The sequence below is a fragment of the Schistocerca cancellata genome, chromosome 1 (assembly GCF_023864275.1).
Source record: "Schistocerca cancellata isolate TAMUIC-IGC-003103 chromosome 1, iqSchCanc2.1, whole genome shotgun sequence".
Lineage (NCBI taxonomy): Eukaryota > Metazoa > Arthropoda > Insecta > Orthoptera > Acrididae > Schistocerca > Schistocerca cancellata.
In genome coordinates, this window is record NC_064626.1 from 1,205,788,402 (window position 1) to 1,205,815,489 (window position 27,088).

At 45.5% G+C, this 27,088-nt stretch overlaps 1 protein-coding gene and 1 pseudogene across 1 annotated transcript in view; both read right to left on the reverse strand.

Annotated features, from left to right (window-relative positions):
• LOC126142041 (lachesin-like) overlaps nt 1-27,088 on the reverse strand; it is a 703,294-nt gene that overhangs the window by 146,656 nt on the left and 529,550 nt on the right. The window contains exons 6-7 of the mRNA XM_049915285.1: nt 22,867-22,995; nt 7,686-7,970 (exon numbers count right to left, since the gene is read on the reverse strand). Coding sequence (XP_049771242.1) covers nt 7,686-7,970; nt 22,867-22,995 — 414 coding nt within the window. The remainder of the gene's footprint in view (nt 1-7,685; nt 7,971-22,866; nt 22,996-27,088) is intronic.
• LOC126104456 (5S ribosomal RNA) lies at nt 12,145-12,262 on the reverse strand (annotated as a pseudogene).

A 27,088-nucleotide genomic window follows, 5' to 3' on the forward strand; every position in this document is an offset into this window, starting at 1 on the left:
GAGTGTAGCCATGTATGGAAGTGAAACATGGACGGTAAATAGTTTGGACAAGAAGAGAATAGAAGCTTTCGAAATGTGGTGTTACAGAAGAATGCTGAAGATTAGATGGGTAGATCACATAACTAATGATGAAGTATTGAATAGGATTGGGGAGAAGAGAAGTTTGTGGCACAACTTGACCAGAAGAAGGGCTCGGTTGGTAGGACATGTTCTGAGGCATCAAGGGATCACCAATTTAGTATTGGAGGGCAGCGTGGAGGGTAAAAATCGTAGGGGGAGACCAAGAGATGAATACACTAAGCAGATTCTGAAGGATGTAGGTTGCAGTAGGTACTGGGAGATGAAGAAGCTTGCACAGGGTAGAGTAGCATGGAGAGCTGCATCAAACCAGTCTCAGGACTGAAGACCACAACAACAACAACAACATCTCTTCTTATTTTACTTGCGACTTAGGCTTATATACCTGACTATTATTGTAGGTGTTGGTTTGCTGTTGATTATAATGCAAACAATATTATCACTGAACTGTTCACAGTAACTCACTCTCTGTCCTACCTTCTTACTGATAACGAATGCTACGCCTATTGCAAAATTTTAAACATGGCTGAAGCCGCAACTGTTGAAAATCTTCGCGGTAAGCAATAACAGTCAAACAGTTGCAGGATAAAGATTTATTGAAATCCTTGATCACAGTTTCGGTATATCTAAATATACCTTCATCAGAAGCAAAAATAGACTACAATCACATCCTGCACTGGAGGTGGATAAAACTATCTTCGTCAGTAGTTAAACTTAAAATATCACCTCCATCTGTACAGTATATTTAGATATACCGAAACCGTCGTCAAGGATTTCAATTAAAAACATTATCCTGCAACTGTTTGGCTGTTATTATTTACCGTGAAGCTACTCCTATTACCCCACTTTCTGCTGCTGCTGATGTTACCCTGTACTCTTCTGACCAGAAACCCTAATCTTCTTCCTATTGCATTTCACTGACCCCCACTATCACTATACTGAGCTTTTGCATTTCCCTTTTAGAATTTGTAGCTTCCTTAACAAATTCCATTTTCTGACATTCTACGGGCCGAATCGTAGAACGTTACCCTTTCATTGGTTATTCAACCTTTTTCACCTGCCGGAGTCGCCGAGCGGTTCTAGGCGCTTCCGTCTGGAACCGCGCGACCGCTACGGTCTCAGGTTCGAATCCTGCCTCGGGCATGGATGTGTGTGATGTCCTTAGGTTAGTTAGGTTTAAGTAGTTCTACGTTCTATGGGACTGATGACAGATGTTAAGTCCCATAGTGCTCAGAGCCATTTGAACCATATTGAGCATACACTAGTTACGTGGATTCTGACCCGAAACGAGAGAATTGACCTTTACAGGTTGTGTTCAAAATGACCACCGGCAGCGGAAATACATGCTTGCAGTCCGGTTTGGAACGACTTTTGCACACGTACTAACATTTCAGTGGAGACGTCCGAGCAGGCTGTAGTAATACGCCATTGCCTATAATCAGGTCCTTGCAGACAGGGTCTACAAGGGGTGTCCTTGTGGACAGGGTCTTTCAGCTTTCCTCACAGAGAAAAGTCTCTAGGCATCAAATCCGGGGCAGGTCCTGCCAAGGTACAGGTCCTCAGGGTCCAGTCCAAAGATTTGGAAACAATTATTGAAGATATTGCTGTAGTACTTCGTGCACTATGGGAGGGACAGCCAAAATGTGAGTACCAAAGGTTCTTTCTAGTCTGCAGACGAACTTCGTCCAGCATCCGTGGAACATGGTCCGTTAACGGACTACGATACTTATGCGTGTTAGTGTTCTGACAATGAAAAATGGGTCTGCGAGCTGATGGTTCACTATACACCACACCAGACGTTTACATTCCATGGACTCTGACGTTACACCTGACGAAGCCAACGGAGATTGTCGACACACTAGTAGTGAACGTTTCGGCATTTTACCCGGCTGTGATGGTAAATATGGCTTCACCACTAAACAAGATACGTGATACATCTGGAGTACCATTTCCAAATGCCCATGTACAGAAGTTAATACGATTCTCATAATCGTTTCCATGCAGCTCTTGATGGAGCGAGATGCGATATGGACGGAAGCTATGTCAATGGTACATGCATAGGACACCTGTCTGATTGCGCAGGAGATAGCTTGTAGATCAGCTGCGACAGCAGCAAGAACGATAATTCCCTCCTCTTCTGTCGACACTCGTTTCCTTCTGTTATAGCCTGCCGTTGTGGCCGAGTGGTCCTAGGCGCTTCAGTCCGGAACCGTGCTGCTGCTACGGTTGCAGGTTCGAATCCTGCCTCGGGCACGCCTGTGTGTGATGTCCTTAGGTTAGTTAGGTTTAAGTAGTTCTAAGTCCCAAAGTGCTCAGAGCCATTTGAACCATTTCTGTTATATTGTGTTGGTGTTACAATACCAGTTTCACGTAACTGGTTGGAAAGGTTGATATATGATTGCCGAGACGGTTGACATCCGTTGGGATATCTGGCCACATACAGCGCACAAGAACGAACTGCATTCATTCTACACTCTTCATACACCATCAGCATGTCGGTTTTTCCTGCAGTGGTAAATCCCATCGTTCAGTCATGACCTACTGCTTGGACTCTCACACACTAACTGTCTAGCAAGTCGCAATGCAGTCGAGGAAAACACAAGCACACTATATGCAAACATAACAACAACATATGAAACAACTTTGCAGGTTGAATAGCACAACCAAGCGTCGGTGCGTAAACTTTTCAAAATACGATATCTCCCAAATAATAAGCACAGAATCCTGCAACAAACATAATTGACATTGAGTTTGTTAATGTCAGTACGCATTTTTCCATTTAAAAAAGTGTATGTCTGAGCAAAATTACAGTTTCTAGGTACTATTACAGTCACTTTATTGGGTAACAATACGAGCCCCTGACTACCAAACCATTCTGTGAAAACAGCACGTGAATAGCATTTTCCATCTCCGCAATATTTGCGGTACAACTTGTAGGTGATTCACCCTGTATGTAAGAACGAAGAATAGAAGACTGAGAAGGAAGTTCAGTTTGTACACAGATAGGGCAACGACGGATATAAAGTAAAGGTTGAAGAGTTGAATAAATATGAAGTGTGAAAGGATACCAGCGATAAGATTCACTGATGATATCGCTTACTTCAGCGAAAGTGTGCGTGGGTAACACGATATGTTGAATTTAACGAAGAATCTAACAAAACAGAATGTGAACTGAGAGTAAAAAAGAAAAAAATACGAAAGAAATGAGGGACGGTAGAAATAATGCTGACGATAATTTAATATCAAAGTTTCTGACCACGACGCAGACGAAGTAAACGAAGCCGTGGAAGGGAAACAACGTATGACGGACGAAGGAAGGAGAAAATAATAAGCAGAATAGCACAGACAAAGGAATTCTAATATTTTTCATCACAGGTCTTAATTTGAGGCAGAAATGAGACTACACGTTTGGAGCAAGGTTTGGAAGTGAATTAAAAAAAAATAGACGCTGAAAATGAAGTGAACTGATAATGAATGAGGAGGCCCTCTATATGAACGCCGAGGAAAGGAACATGTGGAAAATGTCGAGAAGGTGCGAAATGACAGGATATTTGTTAAGACATCACGGAACTTCCATAGCGGTAGGGAGAGCTGTAGTCGGCAAAAACTGTAAGGGAAGGCGGAGATACGATTACATCTAACGAATGCAAACAGTACAAATACTGACTGGGGAGAAATCATGTATAGGGTTCCCCAACGCTGAATCATAGATCTACTATTGTTTCTCGTGTATGTAAACGATAATCCGTTTACATATACAACAAACAGAATCAGTTCTTTTTGCAGACGTCACTAGTACTGTGATCAGTCCAAGCCTCCGCACAGAATCAGAACAAATGGCAAACAATGTTCTTAAAAGAATCACTAACTGTTTTTCTTTGATAGTCTCACGCTGAAATAAACAAGATATTATGTATACAGTTCTGTACAACTAGCTGTATTACACTGACGGTAAGTGCAACACATGAGGAGGCAATGAAAAAATTCCAAAATTTCAGGTGTCCATACTGATGAGAATTTAAACTGTATAAAGCTCGTTTTGTAACTTGTAGGTCGACGTCGTTCAGCCACATTTTCACTCAGAATCTTTGCAAATCATGGGGGAGTCAAATCTGTAAATTGATATATTTTGCATATTTCTCCTTCAGTCATATTATATGGAATATTTTTTTCGGAACATGACATTCATTACTCCACAGTAAGGCTGTGGAGCAAAGAAGGGAAAGCAGAAAGGTGGAAGGAGTATATAGAGGGTCTATACAAGGGCGATGTACTTGAGGACAATATTATGGAAATGGAAGAGGATATACATGAAGATGAAATGGGAGATACGATACTGCGTGAAGAGTTTGACAGAGCACTGAAAGACCTGAGTCGAAACAAGGCTCCGGGAGTAGACAACATTCCATTAGAACTACTGACGGCCTTGGGAGAGCCAGTCCTGACAAAACTCCACCATCTGGTCAGCGAGATGTATGAGACAGGCGAAATACTCTCAGACTTCAAGAAGAATATAATAATTCCAATCCCAAAGAAAGCAGGTGTTGACAGATGTGAAAATTACCGAACTATCAGTTTAATAAGTCACAGCTGCAAAATACTAACGCGAATTCTTTACAGACGAATGGAAAAACTGGTGGAAGCCGACCTCGGGAGAGATCAGTTTGGATTCCGAAGAAATGTTGGAACACGTGAGGCAATACTGCCTTACGACTTATCTTAGAAGAAATATTAAGGAAAGGCAAACCTACGTTTCCAGCATTTGTAGACTTAGAGAAAGCTTTTGACAATATTGACTGGAATACTCTCTTTCAAATTCTAAAGGAGGCAGGGGGAAAATACAGGGAGCGAAAGGCATTTACAATTTGTACAGAAACCAGATGGCGGTTATAAGAGTCGAGGGGCATGAAATGGAGGCAGTGGTTGGGAAGGGAGTGAGACAGGGTTGTAGCCTCTCCCCGATGTTATTCAATCTGGATATTGAGCAAGCAGTAAAGGAAACAAAAGAAAAATTAGGAGTAGGTATTAAAATCCATGGAGAAGAAATAAAAACTTTGAGATTCGCCGATGACATTGTAATTATATCAGAGACAGCAAAGGACTTGGAAGAGCAGTTGAACGGAATGGACAGTGTCTTGAAAGGAGGATATAAGATGAACATGAACAAAAGCAAAACGAGGATAATGGAATGTGGTCGAATTAAGTCGGGCGATGCTGAGGGAATTAGGTTAGGAAATGAGACACTTAAAGTAGTAAAGGAGTTTTGCTATTTGGGGAGCAAAATAACTGATGATGGTCGAAGTAAATAAGATATAAAATGTAGACTGGCAATGGTAAGGAAAACGTTTCTGAAGAAGAGAAATTTGTTAACATCAAGTATAGATTTAAGTGTCAGGAAGTCATTTCTGAAAGTATTTGTATGGAGTGTAGCCATGTATTGAAGTGAAACATGGACGATAAATAGTTTGGACAAGAAGAGAATAGAAGCTTTCGATATGTGGTGCTACAGAAGAATGCTGAAGATTAGATGGGTAGATCACATAACTAATGATGAAGTATTGAATAGAATTGGGGAGAAGAGGAGTATGTGGCACAGCTTGACAAAAAGAAGCGACCGGTTAGTAGGACATGTTCTGAGGCATCAAGGGATCACAAATTTAGCATTGGAGGGCAGCGTGGAGGGTAAAAATAGTAGAGGGAGACCAATAGATGAATACACTAAGCAGATTCAGAAGGATGTGGGTTACAGTAAGTACGGGGAGATGAAGAAGCTTGCACAGAATAGGGTAGCATGGAGAGCTGCATCAAACCAGTCTCAGGACTGATGACCACAACAACAAGAAGGCTGTCTTTAGCGCAAAAAGGGGTGCACGGTTCTGCGATTAAAATTTTTAACCACTTACCCAGGGACATATAATTTGTCACAGTCAGCAGAGTAAAATTTAATAACAAACTGAAAAAGTTTCCCTGTGTCAACTCCTTTTATTCCATAGAGAAATTTATACACTCCTGGAAATGGAAAAAAGAACACATTGACACCGGTGTGTCAGACCCACCATACTTGCTCCGGACACTGCGAGAGGGCTGTACAAGCAATGATCACACGCACGGCACAGCGGACACACCAGGAACCGCGGTGTTGGCCGTCGAATGGCGCTAGCTGCGCAGCATTTGTGCACAGCATTTGTGTCAGCCAGTTTGCCGTGGCATACGGAGCTCCATCGCAGTCTTTAACACTGGTAGCATGCCGCGACAGCGTGGACGTGAACCGTATGTGCAGTTGACGGACTTTGAGCGAGGGCATATAGTGGGCATGCGGGAGGCTGGGTGGACGTACCGCCGAATTGCTCAACACGTGGGGCGTGAGGTCTCCACAGTACATCGATGTTGTCGCTAGTGGTCGGCGGAAGGTGCACGTGCCCATCGACGTGGGACCGGACCGCAGCGACGCACGGATGCACGCCAAGACCGTAGGATCCTACGCAGTGCCGTAGAGGACCGCACCGCCACTTCCTAGCAAATTAGGGACACTGTTGCTCCTGGGGTATCGGCGAGGACCATTCGCAACCGTCTCCATGAAGCTGGGCTACGGTCCCGCACACCGTTAGGCCGTCTTCCGCTCACGCCCCAACATCGTGCAGCCCGCCTCCAGTGGTGTCGCGACAGGCGTGAATGGAGGGACGAATGGAGACGTGTCGTCTTCAGCGATGAGAGTCGCTTCTGCCTTGGTGCCAGTGATGGTCGTATGCGTGTTTGGCGCCGTGCAGGTGAGCGCCACAATCAGGACTGCATACGACCGAGGCACACAGGGCCAACACCCGGCATCATGGTGTGGGGAGCGATCTCCTACACTGGCCGTACACCACTGGTGATCGTCGAGGGGACACTGAATAGTGCACGGTACATCCAAACCGTCATCGAACCCATCGTTCTACCATTCCTAGATCGGCAAGGGAACTTGCTGTTCCAACAGGACAATGCACATCCGCATGTATCCCGTGCCACCCAACGTGCTCTAGAAGGTGTAAGTCAACTACCCTGGCCAGCAAGATCTCCGGATCTGTCCCCCATTGAGCATGTTTGGGACTGGATGAAGCGTCGTCTCACGCGGTCTGCACGTCCAGCACGAACGCTGGTCCAACTGAGGCGCCAGGTGGAAATGGCATGGCAAGCCGTTCCACAGGACTACATCCAGCATCTCTACGATCGTCTCCATGGGAGAATAGCAGCCTGCATTGCTGCGAAAGGTGGATATACACTGTACTAGTGCCGACATTGTGCATGCTCTGTTGCCTGTGTCTATGTGCCTGTGGTTCTGTCAGTGTGTTCATGTGATGTATCTGACCCCAGGAATGTGTCAATAAAGTTTCCCCTTCCTGGGACAATGAATTCACGGTGTTCTTATTTCAATTTCCAGGAGTGTATTATTGCAATGCGTAAAAGGTGACGTGTAGGAATTACTGACTCACATCCTGATGTTTCTTCTTTTTTTCCAAAGGAATGTACAACTCACTGACTAAACGAGGACGTGGATGCAAGTGCTACTCTGAGATAGAAGTCAGACGACTTGGAAACACTGACCCAGGTGAGAGCGCAAAGTGACTCACCATAGAGCCTGATGGAGCCCTCCGTTTCGCCCAGCGAGTTCTTGGAGATGCAGCGGTAGTTGCCGAAGTCGTTGGCGGTGAGGCCCCGGATGGTGAGCCTCATGTGCGAGCGGTACGACGTCTCCTGGATGTCGGTGTGGTACTTGCTGGTGGGCAGCAGCATCACGTTGTTGTAGACCCAGTAGCTGATGGCGCGAGGGTACGCCTCCGTGTGGCAGTCGATGGTCACGTCTGTACCTGAGGGCGCGCCCACCAGCTGGTTCGGCACCCAGATCATCGGGGAGACTGCAACAGGGCAGGCACTCGGTGACAGACGAGTAAAGGAAAGTGCAAAAATAGGAAAAGTCAGTTAATTAGGAGATTACAGAGTGGGAAACAAACTAGTTGGAACCTTCTACGGGAAAACGTACCATCACGAAAATACTCTATCTGGTATGCAAGATATATGAGACAGGTGAAATACCCTCAGACTTCAAGAAAAGTGTAGCAGTTTATAATCTAAAGAAGGCTGGTGCTAAGGGGCGTGAATTTTACGGAACCAGTTGTTTAATTAGTCCTGGCTGCAAAATATCGTCAAGAGTTATTCGCAGAAGGGTGGAGTGAAGGAAAGAAGTCAAGCCTGGGGGAAATCAGTTTGAGCTTAGGAGAAACGTAAGGACAAGCGAGGCAATACTGAGGCTACAACTTATCTTAAAAATGCGTACACTGATGTAAGGAAAACCTATGCTTTTAATATTAGTAGGCAGAGATTAAGGTTTTTCTCAGTATTAAGCCGAAAAGACTCTTCGAAATTCTGAAGGCAGCAGTGATAAAATACAGTTATGGAAAAACCATTTACAAATTGTACAGAAGCCAGACTGCACTTATAGGTGTTGAAGGACATAAGAAGAGAAGCAGTAGTTTAGATAAAGTGAGATAGGCTTGTGGTCTATCCTCGATGGTATTCAGTTTGTACACTGTAGAAGTAGTGAGGGAAACGTAGGAGAAATTTGGAAAGAAAATAATTTTCAGAGATAAAAAATGAAGGTTTTGTGTTTGACAACCAAGCAATTCTATCAGACACGGGAAAACTATTTAAATGCTGATGTCCCATACGCCTTGACAGAGCTTAGCGGAACGACGCGGGAGACCCGAACCGCCGTACTAGGCAAGGTCCTAGTGGAGGCGGTTTGCCATTGCCTTCCCCCGACCGTAATGGGGATGAATGATGATGATGAAGACAACAGCACAACACCCAGTCATCTCGAGGCAGGTGAAAAGCCCTGAACCCGTCGGGAATCGAACCCGGGACCCCGTGCTCGGGAAGCGAGAACGCTACCACGAGACCACGAGCTGCGGACTGTTTAAATGAAGACTAGAAATTTAAAGAAAAAGAAAATTGTTGACACCGAATGTAAATGGATTAAGAAGCTGTGAGTATCCTGTATCATCACGTATTTAAATAGTGTCTATTAGCAGTAACACTTGACAGTATACAGTGTTGCTCGCTGCAATTCTCACAATTGCAACACTACAGGGACTGAAGTATGCTTCATGCTTTCCCTCACGATGCACATCTGCTAAACATTTATCTGTCGAAGTGATGTATAAATGACGCTTTAAACGTTGCAAATGCTTGAATATGCTCTTGTCATTTTAAGGAAACTGGTTGTGTTAGAGCTTTCGGAACAGTCAAATTTACCGCAAAAACGATGCTTAAGAGCGATGCTTTTCCATCGTAGTTTACCTCATGGTTTTAGCACGAGTGATTCCACACAATATCCAACGGAAGAAAGAAAGGAACTGTTCGACAAACGTGATATCCTTAGAAGAAGCATAGAGACCTTAGAAAAGCTTCCACTACTGAATGATTGCCGATAAAATGTACATTTGATGATAAATTTGCGTATAATGATTCAGATAGCCGATTACTGAGCAGAAATACTTATCTGAAAACAAGTGCATGGAATCGCGAGTACGTATTAAAGAAAGTCAGCTGCCATCAACAAAACAATGTCTCCAAGATGAAGAGAGAAATTAATGGATTACTAGGATAAATACATACACGCAATGAAATAAGAAGTTTCTTATGCAGGTCAAATTGGGCTTCATGGATCAGAGTGAACATTTGCAAGTCAAAAACTTTGGGCATCGTTTTGTACTAAAGTAAAATTTTTACAGGCAAAAACTCGGATATCCTCTACTTGTAGTGCCAGCTTTGCGTTCTTGGATTATTCATAGTTTCAGTTGCCACTCAGGTATTTTTCACGGATGTTTCACATTCATTAGCTACACTGAAGAGCCAAAGAAACTGGTACACCTGCCTAATATCCTGTACGGCCTCAGTGAGCACGCAGAAATACATTGGCATTGACTCGACTAATGTCTGAAGTGGTGCTGTAGGAAATTGACAGCACGGATCCTGCAGGTTGTCCATAAATCCGTAAGACTACGAGGGAATGGAGATTTCTTCTGAACAGCACGTTGCAAAGCTTCCCAAATATGCTCAATAACGCTCATATCGGGGGCGTTTGGTGGCCTGCGGAAGTGCTAAGACTCAGAAGAGTGTTCCTGCAGCGACTCTGTAGAAATTCTGCACGTGTGGCGTGTCGCATTTTCCTGCTGGAATTGCCCAATTCCGCAGGAACGCACAACGAACGTGAACGTATGCATGCAGTGCCGGCTTTAGGGTGGGGCGACCCGGGCGGTCGCCCAGGGCGCCGGGGCCCAAGGGGCGCCACATATTAAACGCATGTAAAAAAAAAAAAAAAAAAAAAAAAAAAATTACAATTTACAATCACCCATTTCGCGAAACTAAAATATTATTCAGTCTCATTCAACATACGTCGCTAATCTCACGAATGCGCGATGAAAACAGTCAAATACCGTGTTGCAAAGCACTGCCAGGTTCGCTATTTATACAATAAAGGGCGCCAACTGGACGATTCGCCCGGGGCACCTGGATGGCTAAGGCCGGCCCTGTATGCATGTGATCATACAGGTTGCTTACGTACGTGTCACCTGTCAGACTCGTATCTTGATGTATCAGGTGTCCCATACCACTCCAAATGCATACGCCCCGTACCATTTCAGAGCCTCCACCACCTCGAGGAGTCACCTGCTGACATGCAGGGTCCATGGATTCACGAGGTTGTCTCCATACCTGTACGTACATGTCCATCCGCTTGATACAATTTGAAACGAGACTCGTCCGACCAGGCAACACGGTCGCAGTCATCAACAGTCCATTGTCGATGTTGGCGGGCCCATACGAGGGGCATGTAGTCATCAAGGATGCCGGAGTGGAACTTCGGCTCTGAAAGCCCATATCGATGATGTTTTGTTGAATGGTCCGCACGCTCATATTGTTAATGGCTCAGCACTGAAATCTGTAACAATATGCGTAAGCGTTGCACTCCTGCCCGCTCAACGATTCTCTTCAGTCGTCGTTGGTCCCGTTCATGGAGAATCTTTTTCCGGCCGCAGCGATGACGGAGATTTGATGTTTTCCCGGATTCCTGATACTCACGGTGCGCTCGTGAAATGGTCGTACGGGAAAATCCCCACTTCATCGCTACCTCGGAGATGCCGCGTCGACCGCTACGGTCGCAGGTTCGAATCCTGCCTCGGGCATGGATGTTAGGTTGTCCTTAGGTTAGTTAGGTTTAATTAGTTCTAAGTTCTAGGCGACTGATGACCTTAGAAGTTAAGTCGCATAGTGCTCAGAGCCATTTGAATTTAGATGGTGTGTCCCATCGCTCGTGCGCCGGCTACACCACCACGTTCAAACTCACTTAAATCTTGATAACCTGTTATTGTAGCAGCAGTAGCCGATCTAACAACTGCCCTGGACACATGTTGTCTTATATAGGTGTTGCCGACCGTAGCGCCGTATTCTGTCTGTTCACATATCTCTGTATATGGATACACACGCCTATACCCGTTTCTTTGGCGCTACTGTGTAATTCTTTTGCTTTCTGCAAATAAGGCAGTTGTATAATTCTTTTTGTAAAAACGGAAGTGTCCACCTATTAGCTAAGGTTCACATAACATGAAAATGAGGGCAATATAGATCTTTTTTACTCGTTAAAACTTTTCTCAGAGCCAATTTAGAAGCTTGCAAACTCATTTCGAGCATTTACTTTGACAGAAAACAGCAAGAACGAATTATACAATACGTCTCTAAATGCATGTTTCGAAAATGCCTGAAGTTTTTAAAAAACCGGCAGTGTCTGTTTAAGCGCCAGAAAAGTTACAGAATGTAACATTCTAGAAATAGCACTCCGTCTTCAGGCCACAAGTGGCCCACCGGGACCATCCGACAGCCGTGTCATCCTCAGCTGAGGATGCGGATAGGAGGGGCGTGTGGGCAGCACACCGCTCTCCCGGTCTTTATGATTGTTTTCTTTGACCGGAGCCGCTACTATTCGGTCGAGTAGGTCCTCAATTGGCATCACGAGGCTGCGTGCACCCCGAAAAATGGCAACAGTGCATGGCGGCCCGGATGGTCACCCATCCAAGTGCCGGCCTCGCCCGACAGCGCTTAACTTCGGTGATCTGACGGGAATCGGTGTATCCGCTGCGGCAAGGCCGTTGCCTATAACATTCCAGAAATAGCAGAATAGTAATTTTACATTTCATTATTTCAGTAGAAAAAAAAATGGTTCAAATGGCTCTGAGCACTATGGGATTTAACATCTATGGTCATCAGTCCCCTAGAACTTAGAACTACTTAAACCTAACTAACTTAAGGACATCACACAACACCCAGCCATCACGAGGCAGAGAAAATCCCTGACCCCGCCGGGAATCGAAACCGGGAACCCGGGCGTGGGAAGCGAGAACGCTACCGCACGACCACGAGATGCGGGCTTATTTCAGTAGAAACTAAAATATATCACAAATGCATACTACAAATACAGTGAGCGGTCCACGTGTTATAACACTGTTCCCGAAGAAAATGCTGTTCTTAGTGACGTTACAGCGTCAGCCAGTAGCGGCTCAGAACGCTTAATCCCCGTCCTTATTCTTCCACGGACTTTGGTTGGCAGTCTGCAGTCGGCAGGCAGAGCTGTGTTACGTGAGCCGCGCGGTTGGGTTGAGAATATGAGCGGGCCGGCACTGTTCGGTAAAAATTGCTACCTATATGTTATTGGTATATGATTAGCCCCGCCACGTAATTTCACTTCAGAGTTTCTGTGTGAACATAACTAGTCGCATAGTGGCATGCAGGACCTTAATTAATTGTGCATGTTTCAAAGAACCTGCTGTGAGTTTCGTTTCGATACTAATCGTTTTGTTCGTGACCTCATAATAATAACTGTTCTTCATAGTGCCTGTCATTATCCGCTTCTTCATATCGTCATTCACTGAATTACCTGTCTTTCAGTTAAAGGAGTTGTGGGAAATAGCAGTATAGTTGCAATGTAGCATCAATCCAACGGTCATGTTACAAAGTGTTTACTGACTTTTTTTTTTGTACTGAGTGTAATCCTATACGGAAGCTGAACGTGGGCGATGAAGAGTTGAGATACGGAGAAAATAGAAGATTTTATATGTTGCAGTAAAAAAGTATTTTGAAGATTAGATGGGGAGATATACTATTGAGAGCCTGAACATAATAGAGGATAAAATAAACTAATGCGATGAAAACGGGATCGTATGATATGACTGATACTGAAGCATCAAGGAATCGTCAGTTGCCTAATGGAGGGTGTTGTAGCCGTCACAGGGCTAGATATACCGTATCAAATTTAAGGATGACCGGAGTATTCTTCACGAAGCAAATATTGACTCCTAAGTAGCCAGAAACAGGGGTCACTGAGATTGAGGCACTGAACACTTCCTGGTGAGTTACAAGGAGAAATCTTTTCACCAGTAACTGTCCGTACTTCTCAGATTTTCTTTTTTTTTTGTGAGTTACAAGAAGAGGGAACAATTTACAAATGACTGCCCACAAATCCACACGTCTAAGGTGAGGTTCAGGTCGACGTGGACTGTATCTCATAAGCTCAGAGTCTGCTCTATTGGGTGGGGCGTTGGGCGCGGCCGGCGTGAAGCCCGGACCGTAAGTGAATGCTGATTGCTAGTCAAGCAAGCATCATCTCTATGAGAAACTGCTCTGTACTGATGGTGCAGTTCTTACCGAGTGGGTATTGCCTGCTACTCAGCGTGGTGTTGTTTACTTACTGTTTCTCGTGTCTCAGTGAGTCTGCGTGGTGTCAGGTATTAGGTTTGACTGGGAAGTCAGCTTCTTTTGCCCCACTGCCTGCCAAGCGGGGCCACGGGCCACTTCTAGCGGTCGGCGACGTCGTTGCGTTTCCCAAGGCTACGAATCAAAGATTTTAGGAAGCTCCTGCCTTTTCGTAAAACGTCACTGCGTGCTCTTGAAATCTCCTCGGGGCATGATATACCTGTCGTAGAGTTTTGTTTTGGAGGCGTTTTAGCTTCTGTGATGAGTCCACGCAGGCATTTTCAGACGGGGCAGGAGTAATCCGTCATCGGCCAGATGTAAGACCTATAAATCTGAAGGCCACGTGCAGTGGAGAGAGCCGAAAGCTCATTAATGACCTGGCAAAGAGCGGGCAGGGCGCTGGTCGTCTTGTTTCGGACTTCAGTGACGTGGTTCTCCCATAGAAGTCGGCGGTCCACTGTCACTCCAGGGTACTTTGTAGTTGACGACCATGGAAGCGGGAAGTTGAAGAGCATAGTGATAGGGATGTTTGGAGGACGCCTCGTAGTCAGTAGTAGAGCTTGACTGTTTGCAGCATTAAAACCTACACTCCTGGAAATGGAAAAAAGAACACATTGACACCGGTGTGTCAGACCCACCATACTTGCTCCGGACACTGCGAGAGGGCTGTACAAGCAATGATCACACGCACGGCACAGCGGACACACCAGGAACCGCGGTGTTGGCCGTCGAATGGCGCTAGCTGCGCAGCATTTGTGCACCGCCGCCGTCAGTGTCAGCCAGTTTGCCGTGGCATACGGAGCTCCATCGCAGTCTTTAACACTGGTAGCATGCCGCGACAGCGTGGACGTGAACCGTATGTGCAGTTGACGGACTTTGAGCGAGGGCGTATAGTGGGCATGCGGGAGGCCGGGTGGACGTACCGCCGAATTGCTCAACACGTGGGGCGTGAGGTCTCCACAGTACATCGATGTTGTCGCCAGTGGTCGGCGGAAGGTGCAAGTGCCCGCCGACCTGGGACCGGACCGCAGCGACGCACGGATGCACGCCAAGACCGTAGGATCCTACGCAGTGCCGTAGGGGACCGCACCGCCACTTCCCAGCAAATTAGGGACACTGTTGCTCCTGGGGTATCGGCGAGGACCATTCGCAACCGTCTCCATGAAGCTGGGCTACGGTCCCGCACACCGTTAGGCCGTCTTCCGCTCACGCCCCAACATCGTGCAGCCCGCCTCCTGTGGTGTCGCGACAGGCGTGTATGGAGGGACGAATGGAGACGTGTCGTCTTCAGCGATGAGAGTCGCTTCTGCCTTGGTGCCAATGATGGTCGTATGCGTGTTTGGCGCCGTGAAGATGAGCGCCACAATCAGGACTGCATACGACCGAGGCACACAGGGCCAACACCCGGCATCATGGTGTGGGGAGCGATCTCCTACACTGGCCGTACACCACTGGTGATCGTCGAGGGGACACTGAATAGTGCACGGTACATCCAAACCGTCATCGAACCCATCGTTCTACCATTCCTAGACCGGCAAGGGAACTTGCTGTTCCAACAGGACAATGCACGTCCGCATGTATCCCGTGCCACCCAACGTGCTCTAGAAGGTGTAAGTCAACTACCCTGGCCAGCAAGATCTCCGGATCTGTACCCCATTGAGCATGTTTGGGACTGGATGAAGCGTCGTCTCACGCGGTCTGCACGTCCAGCACGAACGCTGGTCCAACTGAGGCGCCAGGTGGAAATGGCATGGCAAGCCATTCCACAGGACTACATCCAGCATCTCTACGATCGTCTCCATGGGAGAATAGCAGCCTACATTGCTGCGAAAGGTGGATATACACTGTACTAGTGCCGACATTGTGCATGCTCTGTTGCCTGTGTCTATGTGCCTGTGGTTCTGTCAGTGTGATCATGTGATGTATCTGACCCCAGGAATGTGTCAATAAAGTTTCCCCTTCCTGGGACAATGAATTCACGGTGTTCTTATTTCAATTTCCAGGAATGTATGAGCCAGCCCACTGCCTATCGCTCGTTGTCAGTGCAGTCTGTCTGTAGCCTTCGCTGGCCAGCTGCGGGCAACTTAATCCGGCAGATGAGTGCGGTGTCATCGACATAGACATATCGGAGCCTTGTGCGGCTCGTGTTCATGCCGTTTATTGCTTGGCAAATTGTCATTGCGGTTATGGCATCTCGTTTCTTATTCGATTTACTGGCGTCACTAAGTTGCTGGCTTGCCTGCCCATGAGTGGCAGCAGCAGCGCCTATCGATACGAGTACTGTCGTACTATCTTTGGAGCTACCGCTAGTATTTCCGGCTCGCGTTGTGTGGAGTGGAAATTGGCGAACGGATATCAGGTCGGTTGGGGGCGCAGCAGCGAGAAGATCCGTGCAGCGCTAGGGCAAGCCGGGGCCGATATCGGCGTGCTGCCACTGCCGGAACGGGGACGGGTAGTTGCGAAGGCGGCCACTTCGTTGCACACCGAACCCTCGACGTTTAAGTTGAGTGAAGAGTTAACTGCTAATGCAACCTCGACTATTCTGAGATCTCGCCTTTGGTCGGCGGGTTGTTGCTCCCAGGACTGCTGAGCCTAGCGGCAACGAGTGAAGTGTTTCGAGGCGGTGAAATATTGCAGCCGTCTATCTCTGTTATGTATCATTGAATTATTATTATTCTTATGAGTGAAGTACAACCAGCGGTATTTTCTGCATTGTGGCCGCTAACGCCCCAGTTACCTGCCCTGGAGGTTACCATACTTTTCCAGCATTGTACCTTTCCTTGTCGTGATGATGATGTCCGACACGGCGTATAGCTCGACAGTCTCTTGTATTTTACTGTGCATTTTTTTTTTGGAGGTCTGCCTTGGTCCTATTGTTGCCTTTGACCTTGCGTGTTTTCTGAAGACGTAGTGCTGTCAGTCTCTTCGCCCTTGCCTAAAAATATTGCATCGTTGTGCCGGTGATCGGACGTTACGTTAGGCGGATTGGTTAGTCGCTCGGTCGGAACTTAAGCTGCCCATAGTTTGAGTTGCTATCCTGTTACGTGAGTACAACTCCTGTCTCACCTTACGTTATGTTTGAGTTACCTTCCCAGGCCGACCCTTGGAACACTTGCTGAGAACTGCTTGTCCTGATTCCTTAGATTGTAATGTTTGTTTTAAGGATATTGGTAATTTTCTAATTATTGTTGGTGTGGCCTTTGGCCGAGCAATAATTTCACTACTTTGGTGATAAGGTCTTCATATGTGTTACAGTAAGTCTTTTTTTAAGCAAACTTGTTTTAAAAGTAAGGGATTTACTTTAAAAATCCTATTTGGAATTGTTTTCCTGACTTCCAATTCAGACCTTCAGCCGTTTGTGATTTGAAGTTGCGTGTGGCCTTCAGTCGAGCAATAATTTCACTCTTTCATAATAAGTCTTTCACCTGTGTTACAATAAATATTTTTTAAAGCAAACTTGTTTTAAAAGCAAAGTATTTGTTGAAATGTGTGATATTTGTAATTATTTTTCTGACTTCTAATTCAGGCTTCAGCCGTTTGTTATTTGAAGTTGTGTGTTGCCTTCAGCTGAGCAATAATTTCACTTCTTTCGTGATAAGGCCTTCAGCCACGTTGCAATAAGTTTTCTTAAAGCAAACTTGCTTTAAAAGCAAGGTATTTGTTAAGATGTGTGCTATTTGGAATGGTTTTCCTGACTTCTAATTCAGGCCTTCAGCCGTTTGTTATTTGGAATTGTTTTTGGCCTTCAGCCGAGTGATAATTTCACTTCTTTCATAATAAGGCCTTCAGCCGTGTTACAGTTTGTTCTAAAACGATGTATTTATCTTAATACGTACTATTTGGAATTTGTTCTTCTGACTTCTAATTCAAGCCTTCATCCGTTTGTTGTTTGAGGTTATTGTTGGTGGTCTTCGGCTCTAAAACGTTGAATTTTTTCCGTGGTAAGGTCTTCAGCCGTCATACAGTCAGTTGTGTTGTTTTTAAGAGATTGTTTTAAAATTTTGCTTTAAATAAAGTTTACGTATTTGTTGTGCAACCGAGAGTAACTGATTACAATCGTAACCTTATCCTGCTCCATCCTGAGAAACCAGCTCTCAATATCGGGTGACACGTGGCGACATAGGGAGGCCGGTCGCATGGGCATTATACAAAGCAGAGACTGTTTCCGACATCTGTGGTACTCATGCACTTACTTCTCGGGGCACTGATTCACTGTGAGTAGTCCTGACGACGAAGATCCTGCCTTCTAAGCCGCCAGCGACTAACTTCACCAGTGACCCAGTCATTCCGTGTGTGTAAAGCTTGTACAAGAGCCTACGGTGCCAGACACTGCAATACGCGCGTGTCATCTAATAGTTTTATGTCACAGTATTCCTTGTTGCTGAAGGTTTGTAAGAATTCTTCCACTAACCGGAGTGGCTGCTGAGATGAGGAATGTCCAGGTCTGAAGCCAAACTGCTCTGCCGATAGAACCTCGTCTTGTTTAAGATGGCGGTCTAGTCTTTGAAGGACAATGCACTCAAAGTCCTTGTTCACTGTTGGTAGTAACCTTATTGCCCGTTAGCTATTTCAAAGTTCTGGGAACCGCGTCAACTGCCGCTTGCTTCCACGCCGTGGGATAAACTCTTTACTGCAGTATGTAGGAGAAGGTGCAGGTGAGATAGTCGATTGCTTGCGAAGGCTGTTCTTTTAACATCTTGTCGTCGATTTTATCATGCCCGGAGATTACTTGGGGGGAAGCACTTTCGGATATTGTATTTTGGATGATGAGATGGGTTCTTGATCTTCTATGTCTCATCCATCAGCAGAAAGAAAAATTTTAAGTCGTTCATCAACCATCTGGACGTCAGCGTGTTTCATCGGGTCCCGCAGAGGGCGGAAGTTCGCTTTAAATGCGTCAGCCAAGATATTCCCCTTTCCTGCAGGTGTATACATCTGACCAACTGTTGTTGTCAGTGGCTGCATGCAACGTCGAGGCGTCCCTCTGGAGCGGTACAAGTCTGTCGGACCATCATCTAGCCTTCCCCACCTACCCTCTCTCTGCCCCCCTTCTCTCCCCCGAGTCCTTTTGCATTTCCCTGCTTTGCCTTTTCCCATTCCCTCTCGTGTCTGCCCTGCCCCTCCCCCCCCCCCTTATGAGTCCTCTCCCTCCTTTGGCCCCCCCTTTCGTTTTTCCTCTCCTCCCTCTTTGTTTTTCACCTCATCTGTCCAGGGCCACCCCCCCACCCCCCATCTGTACTAGGCTATGGTGTGTCCTCTTTGTGCCGACATGTCAGTGCAAAGTTTACAGTGAGGGTTCAGTGTTGTGTGTCTTTTCCGAAATGTTGCAAACGGACATCATACTGTCGCTGGGTGTGATTTTATATCTCTTGCGAACAGAAACCAGACTGTCGCCATGTTTTTTTTAATTATCTGTCTACTATGTTACCTGTCTGCTTCCTCTGTATTTTATTCGCTTTGCCAATCTTTTGCTTTATGTCTTAACTTTCCACAATTTTCCGCCGTTTTACAATTTAAGTCACCGTTTTATCGCGTGCTTTTATTGTTTCTTAACTTCTTCTTACGTTTTAAAAAGTCTGTAGGCTGCAGAGTAGCGTAATAAGCTGCTGCCAGCCCGCCCCCTTCGGGGGGAATCGAAATTCAATAAAGGAAAAAAAAAGCCGCCAGGTGAAGAGGACGTAAGCGCCGCGCTCGCCTTGTGAAGGCTCAGTTCAATCCAGCTTCAAGATTAGTGTCTTGGATGGCAGCATCAACATTACGCACTTCGATAGCAGTTCAGGAAAGACTTCTGTCAGTTGGAGATCAGCAGTCACCACAAAGACTGATTATTTCGTGTGTCGCCCTTTGCTTACGACACATCTGTGTGGTTGCCAAAGCTATGTATTGTATTTTACCAATTGTAATAAAAGTCATTAATGCAATTTGTTTCATTGTTTGTCTAGTGAACCGAGTATGAAGGCTTCTTAGACAGTACACTATGGGCTAAAGTACATGATAGTGAAGATGGTGGTAGCGATACAAAAAGGACACCCATTGGGCGAGAGAGAGATACTTCACTTGCCAGTCGTCAGCGGCGTGGGGTAACCACGCGGTCTCAGGCGTCTTGTCACGGTCCGCACGGCTCGCCCAGTCGGAGGTTCGAATCCTCCCTCGGGCATGGGTGTGTGTGTGTCGTCCTTAGCGTAGGTTAGTTTATGTTAGATTAAGTAATGCGTAAGCCTAGGGACTGATGACCTCAGCAGTTTGGTTCCATAAGACCTTACCACAAATTTCCAAAAAAAAAAAAAAATTGAGACGTTAGAGGGTAAATATTTATCGTAAGATGTCCGCTGGACCCATGCGGATGTTGCAGAGGAGTAGAACAAGACCACTGAATGTTTGGACTTGTTGAGGTAAGTTTCTCGACCCACAGACTCATAGTGAAGGGATCTTTGTGGAGGTGAAACATATCAGGGAACATTCAGTGAATACAATGGTTATTCTATCAATGAGTTGGTTAAAAAGCAGTTTTATTTGCTATTTAGAATCTTATTTTGCTATCGACTGACCACTATGCTATATTGATTGAAGAGACACTATCAAAATGCGTCAACGGCCAATAACTAATAATCAGAAGAAAAGCAGCACAGTTGAGATGCGTCCTTTCGAATACGGGTGTCATCTCTGGTACTACTTAAAGCAATTGATTCCAACAGCTAACGTTATTAAGGCAGAAACGTCTCATAACATTGACGTCGATAATGTTCGACAATTTTCTTACATAATCGCACATGCTCAGAGGTGGAAACACATAATGCATCCAGAAACACTGTCGAACATGTTCGTTTTGGTAGTCCAGATCTTATGGCATGAGGGGTTATAATATTTGAATACGGGAAACTCACCGTTCAGTGTTACTGTGATACTGTACTTTTTTTCCATGTGCGTCTTTTCGGGTGTGTATTCACATCTTACTTCAATTTCATGGATGACGATGCGGAGGATATTCGGTGAATGCACTTGCCAGCCCGTTTCCCAGACTTAAATCTCATCAAGCAGGTGTCGGTTGCGTTGGAGACATGCATAGTACCACGTCCACATGCAACAATGACCATCTTGTAGTCGTCAAACGGGCTGGAATACCACAATATCAATGCCCAGGAGGCCATCATAAATAGTGCTGACTTCGGTGTGATTACTGGCAATGATTAAAATGGTCTCTTCTGTTCGTCTCATTCTGTATTTCTTTCAGTTGCCTCCGTAACTACACTGTAGCAATTGTTTCTATGTATGGTCGAAGATTCATCGAGGAATGTCACTTGACAACGACATGTCACGCGGAAGTTGATTTCGTTCTTAAGTTTTACAGACTGGTGTAGTTCTTGAGGACTTCGTACTATGTTATATTTTTAATTACTGTAAAACGAAGGATCCTATGAGGTTGATTTATATGGATATTTTTCCATTTTCCTTCATCCAAATTGTTAAATATGTCTGTTCGGTACTATCCAATGTTTCTACAAATACACTACTGGCCATTAAAATTGTTACACCAAGAAGAAATGCAGATGATAAACGGGTATTCATGTGACAAATATATTATACTAGAACTGACATGTGATTACGTTTTCACGCAATTTGGGTGCATTGATCCTGAGAAATCAGTACCCAGAACAACCACCTCTAGCCGTAATAACGGACATGATACGCCTGGGCATTGAATCAAACAGAGCTTGAATGGCGTGTACAGGTACAGCTGCCCATTGAGCTTCAACACGACACCACAGTTCATCAAGAGTAGTGACTGGCGTATTGTGACGAGCCAGTTGCTCGGCCACCATTGATCAGACGTTTTCAGTTGGTGAGAGATCTGGAGAATGTGCTGGCCAGGGCAGCAGTCGAACATGTTCTGTATCCAGAAAGGCCCACACAGGACCTGCAACATGCCGTCGTGCATTATCCTGCTGAATCGAATGAAGGGTAGAGGCACGGGTCGGAACACATCTGAAATATAACGTCCACTGTTCAAAGTGCCGTCACTGCGAACAAGAGGTGACCGAGACGTGTAACCAATGGCACCCCATACCATCAGACCGGGTGATACGCCAGTATGGCGATGACGAATAGATGCTTCAAATGTGCGTTCATCGCGATGTCGCCAAACACGGATGCGACCATCACGATGCTGTAAACAGAACCTGAATTCATCAGAAAAAAAGATGTTTTGCCAGTCGTGCACCTAGGTTCGTCGTGGAGTACACCATCGCAGGCACTCCTGTCTGTGATGCAGCGTCAAGGGTAACCGCAGCCACGGTCTCTGAGATGATAGTCCATGCTGCTGCAAACGCCGTCGAACTGTTCAAGCAGTTGGTTGTTGTCTTGCAAACGTCCCCATATGTTGACTCAGGGATCGAGACGTGGCTGCACGATCCGTTACAGCCATGCGGATAAGATGCCTCTCATCTCGCCTGCTAGTGATACGAGGCCGTTGGGATCCAGTACGGCGTTCCGTATTACCCTCCTGAACCTGCCGATTCCATGTTCTGCTAACAGTCATTGGATCTGGACTAACGCGAGTAGCAATGTCGTGATACAATAAACCGCAATCGCGATAGGCTACCATCCGACCTTTATCAAAGTCGGAAACGTGATGTTTCGCATCTCTCGTCCTTATACAAGACATTACAACAACGTTTCACCAGGAAACGCCGGTCAACTGCTGTATGTGTATGAGAAATCGGCTGTAAACTTTCCTCATTTCAGCACGTTGAAGGTGTCGCCACCGGCGCCAACCTGGGTGAATGCTCCGAAAAGCTAATCACATGCATATCACAGCATCTTCTTCCTGTCGGTTAAATTTCGAGTCTGTAACACGTCATCTTCGTGATGCAGCAATTTAAATGGCCAGTAGTGTAGCTCCATTCACAAGTTCACTGACAAGACAATTCCTACAGCACAGTAAACATCTATTAAATGATGAAGAACGACACACTTTGACAGTCAGGTCTGCCAACAGCCAAGTCGACTCACACTCGACGTCGACGGTGATCCTCTTGCTGACGGAGGGCGGCACTCCGTTGGAGGCTATGCACAGGTAGGCGCCCATCTCGGTTCGCGAGATGCGCGTCACGTTCAGCTGGTTTCCGTCGTACACGTTCACTGCAACACAAGCACAAAAGTTATCTGGTTACTTTTCCTGATACGCAGCATTATATTGTACAAGTAGACGTCCAACTCGTTCCGCAAGATGGTGTCACGTTAAAGCTCGTTGCTGCAGTATACGTTCACTGCATTACGAATGCAGCTGTCAGCTGTTCACCTATCCTGGAAGACAGTTGTACACTAAGTTGTTAGTAGGACGAGCAATCCCAAATCTGGTAAAGATTAACAACAATGAAAAGTTAGGAAAAATAATGCAGAACTGTTTGCCTCTCCACTAAACTAGGGATTAACGCCAGAAGCCCCTTGCGAGAATATGGTGTTTCCTTACTCTTCAATACACGCTCTATTAATGTTTGTAACCTCCCACCAGATAATGTTCCCAGATGCCCACACAGTCAGCTGTGATATGGCAAGAGCAGCAGCGGATTACATAGTTGAAACGTTCAATATCGACGCTGTAGCTAGTTGTAACCGTTTCCCAATCAGTAGCACACGGTACTTCATCTAAAAACCCTTCACATTTCATTCATAACAGGGGTTCACGAGGTAGTTCCTTGTAGAAAAACAGAGGAGCTTATGCTTCGGTAGGTGCTTCATTATATAAAATTTGGTATATTGTCCCTTCTTCCAGGACTGCTAGTTCTGCAAGGTATGCAGAAGAGCTTCTGTGAAGTTTGGAATGTAGCAGACGAAGGTACTGGTGGAATTAAGGCTTTGAGGACGGCTCGTGAGTCGTGCTTGGGTAGCTCAGTTGATAGAGCACTTGCCCGCGAAAGGAAAAGATCCTGAATTCGAGTCTCGGTCCGGCGCACACTGATAGCACTGTCTGAGCTTGTATTGTATTCTATTGTATGTCAACCGGGGACCTAGAAACGACGGAGACGCTCCGTCCCCGCCGCAGCCGCAGTGGTCCACAACCCCACGACGACTACCGCAGTCCACTTCACCCCTCCGCCGCCCCACACCGAACCCAGGGCTGTTGTGCGGTTCGGCCCCGGCGGACCCCCCCCCCCCTCCCCCGGGAACGTCTCACACCAGACAAGTGTAACCCATATGTTTGCGTGTAGAGTAATTGTGGTGTACGCGTACGTGGAATCTGTCTGAGCTTACTTAAAACTGTAATAATTTGCTACGATCTATGAGATTAGGTATTGTTCGGAAATTCATGTTGTCGCTCTGCATGCTTTTCTCTGCTCTTTCGGTCAATGTATTTAAATATTTTCAGTAAATCCGTAATAATTGTATAATCAAGCGTAAGGTGCCAAAACAACTCTTAACTAGGATCAGTTACACACCATATTACTACACACTGGTCCAGATCTAGCACCATTACCGATTAGCTACCACAAAAAGCCATCCACAACGCTTTACCAAACTACCAATACATGTATCTTAATAATTTCTTATACAAAACCATACGCAATCAGCGATTCATATAGCACAATTAATAGGACGACTTCTAAGCGCAAATATGTTAACAACTGAATTACTCTCAAGGCGTAAGTAAAAAAATCCCTTCCGCCTTAATACACTTAATAAAGCTCACACAGAGTAGCTTACCAAACTGAACAGCTGTTGTCGACAGTGGACACCCTGCTCACCCTGTTTGACATTAATGAACAACGACAGCTAGTCTTACGGCAACCACGGGCTTCCGCAGAGAAATTTGTATGCCTGCAAAAACACGCACTGCGCTGCTAACACAGGACACAGTGCACAGTATCAAGCGCTAAACCACCAGGGCTCATCTGTCAGCTACAACAGCATTCTTGTAGTGCTCCTCTTGACTTACAGAAGTCCCTTTCTCCATCTCCATTGAGATCATTGTCCATAAAACCAGGAAGAGACACCAATCGCTTTACCAGACTGCTGTGTTCATACCGTGGCCATGCCCCGTGCCCATGTCTCACCAAAAGGTGCTTCAACACTGACGTGCGGGGCAAACTGTCGACACGATACGGTGTTCAAGCTGGAGTACTGCTTGGAAGCATATTGTCACTGATGAAGAGTGGTCAATAGATGAAGAGAACCATCGGTAAAAATCATTGTGAAGAGAGGTGGGATACTTTTTGTTTTGGAAGTATTCAGTAGCTACACTGCTTCATTTTAAATATTGTTTTTGGGTTTGTGCACTTACTTTCGGAGTCGTAGCGCAATTTCAGTGAAATCAGTACTTTAATCGCTTGATATTTTGCATCCGGGTGAAAGTGAGGAGCAATTACAGGACCTGATGGATTGAATGAACAGTCTAATGAGCACAGAATGTGGACTGAATGTAAACCAAAGTTAAGAGGAATACCGATAAACTTACCATCTAAATTGAGACCACGAGGTAGACGAAGTAAAGAAATTCCATCAAAAAAACTAACGAAGCAAGAAGAATATAAGAAGCAGCTTAATTGCAGAGATGGTATTTATCGTTAAAAGAGATCTATTAGTATCGGACATTGGATGAAATTTCTGAAAAATCTACGTTTGGAACACAGAATTGTATGGACTGTGTGAAAATAGGAACAGAGGAGAACCAAAGTGTTCGGGAAGTGGTACTACAGCACCCTGTTGGAAATTAGGTGAACTGATAATGAATGAAGAGGGTGCACAGAATCGGTGAAAGGTAAACACTGACAGGAAGAAGGAACAGGACGATAGGAAGTGAGTTAAATCAACAAAGAATAATTTGCACGATATTTGAGGGAGCTGTAGAAGGTAACAGCTATAGAGGGAGAAGGTAATAGAGTCAATAAGTAATTAATAGCATTAGATGCAAACGTTATTCTGAGATGGCTGGCAGAGAAAAGGAATTCGTGGCGAGCTACGCCAAACAGGTAGAAGGCCAACTACAGAAAGCAAAAAAAATAAATAAATAAATAAATAAATAAAAATTTCAGAAAATCTTGCAAAATGAAAAATAATAGTAACATCAGTAGATTCATGCTAAAGTACGCGGGTGGGACACTCCGTAGTGAAACATGCAGTGTGTGTGTGTGTGTGTGTGTGTGTGTGTGTGTGTGTATGTGTGTGTGTGTGTGTGTGTGCATTCGCTTCATCTTGTGACTTCGGAAACCACTAATAATAGCTGCCATTTTTTTTTGTATAGGAAACACGCGACACAGAAGATAAATCTCTGTAGACAGTGTTATTTAAAAGAGGAGCCTCATGAATTATTAGTTAACCAATGATGTTGATGAAATGTGAAGCGGTGTTAGATCTGATGACTGTAAGTAACTCGAAAAATTTTACAAGTTGACATGTTGTTGTAGAGAGAAACTGAAGGGATGGTATCAGGACGGTAGTGGTAACGACTGAGTGGCCGACGAAGCTATGGACATGGTCAGGTCAGGTGATTCGTTGAACAGTACAGATATCTTAAGCACATCTGGGAACAAGTGTTTCAACATTTTCCGGTTGCAATATTCTTTTAGGTATTGGTTAAAAAAGTCGGTATCAACGCAGTAAATCTCTCTCTCTCTCTCTCTCTCTCTCTCTCTCTCTCTCTCTCTCTGTCACACACACACGTACATACACATACACACACTGTAAAATTCTCCGACGAGAGCGCCTTCGTATGTGTGTCTGCGTCTGAAGGGTAGTTTTGTCACGGCTGACCGACGTGTAAAAGTGGAGGCATTTCTCGTTCAGTGCTGTACTTTTTCAGGGCTAGTTTCCGAAACTTTGTGGAGTTACTACCAGAAATCTCCATAGTTGTTCGCCGACAGAGTAACTCCTGAAACACTCATGAGTCTTCCAAGAAGAGAGGTGTTTAGTACTGTGATACCTTACGGAAGGAACTAAACGTCACTTGAAAAGTGGTACCTTTCTTAACTTCTCTGGTTCAGCTGTCATTGCTGAAGATTCGGGGTAGGGGATACCACATATATCATCCACTGACGCGTCAGACCATCACGCTAGCCGCCGCTCTCGTGTGCCACTTGATATGCACCCACGGATATTCGGTTCTCTTATATAACACATACATATTCATGAACGTGGTTACTGCACATTCAATGTGCATAGTGCATGGTGGCGGGTTCATAATACCATTATTATCAGTTCTGGTCCCTGTACGGCTAGCTTATTGAGCGACGGAAAA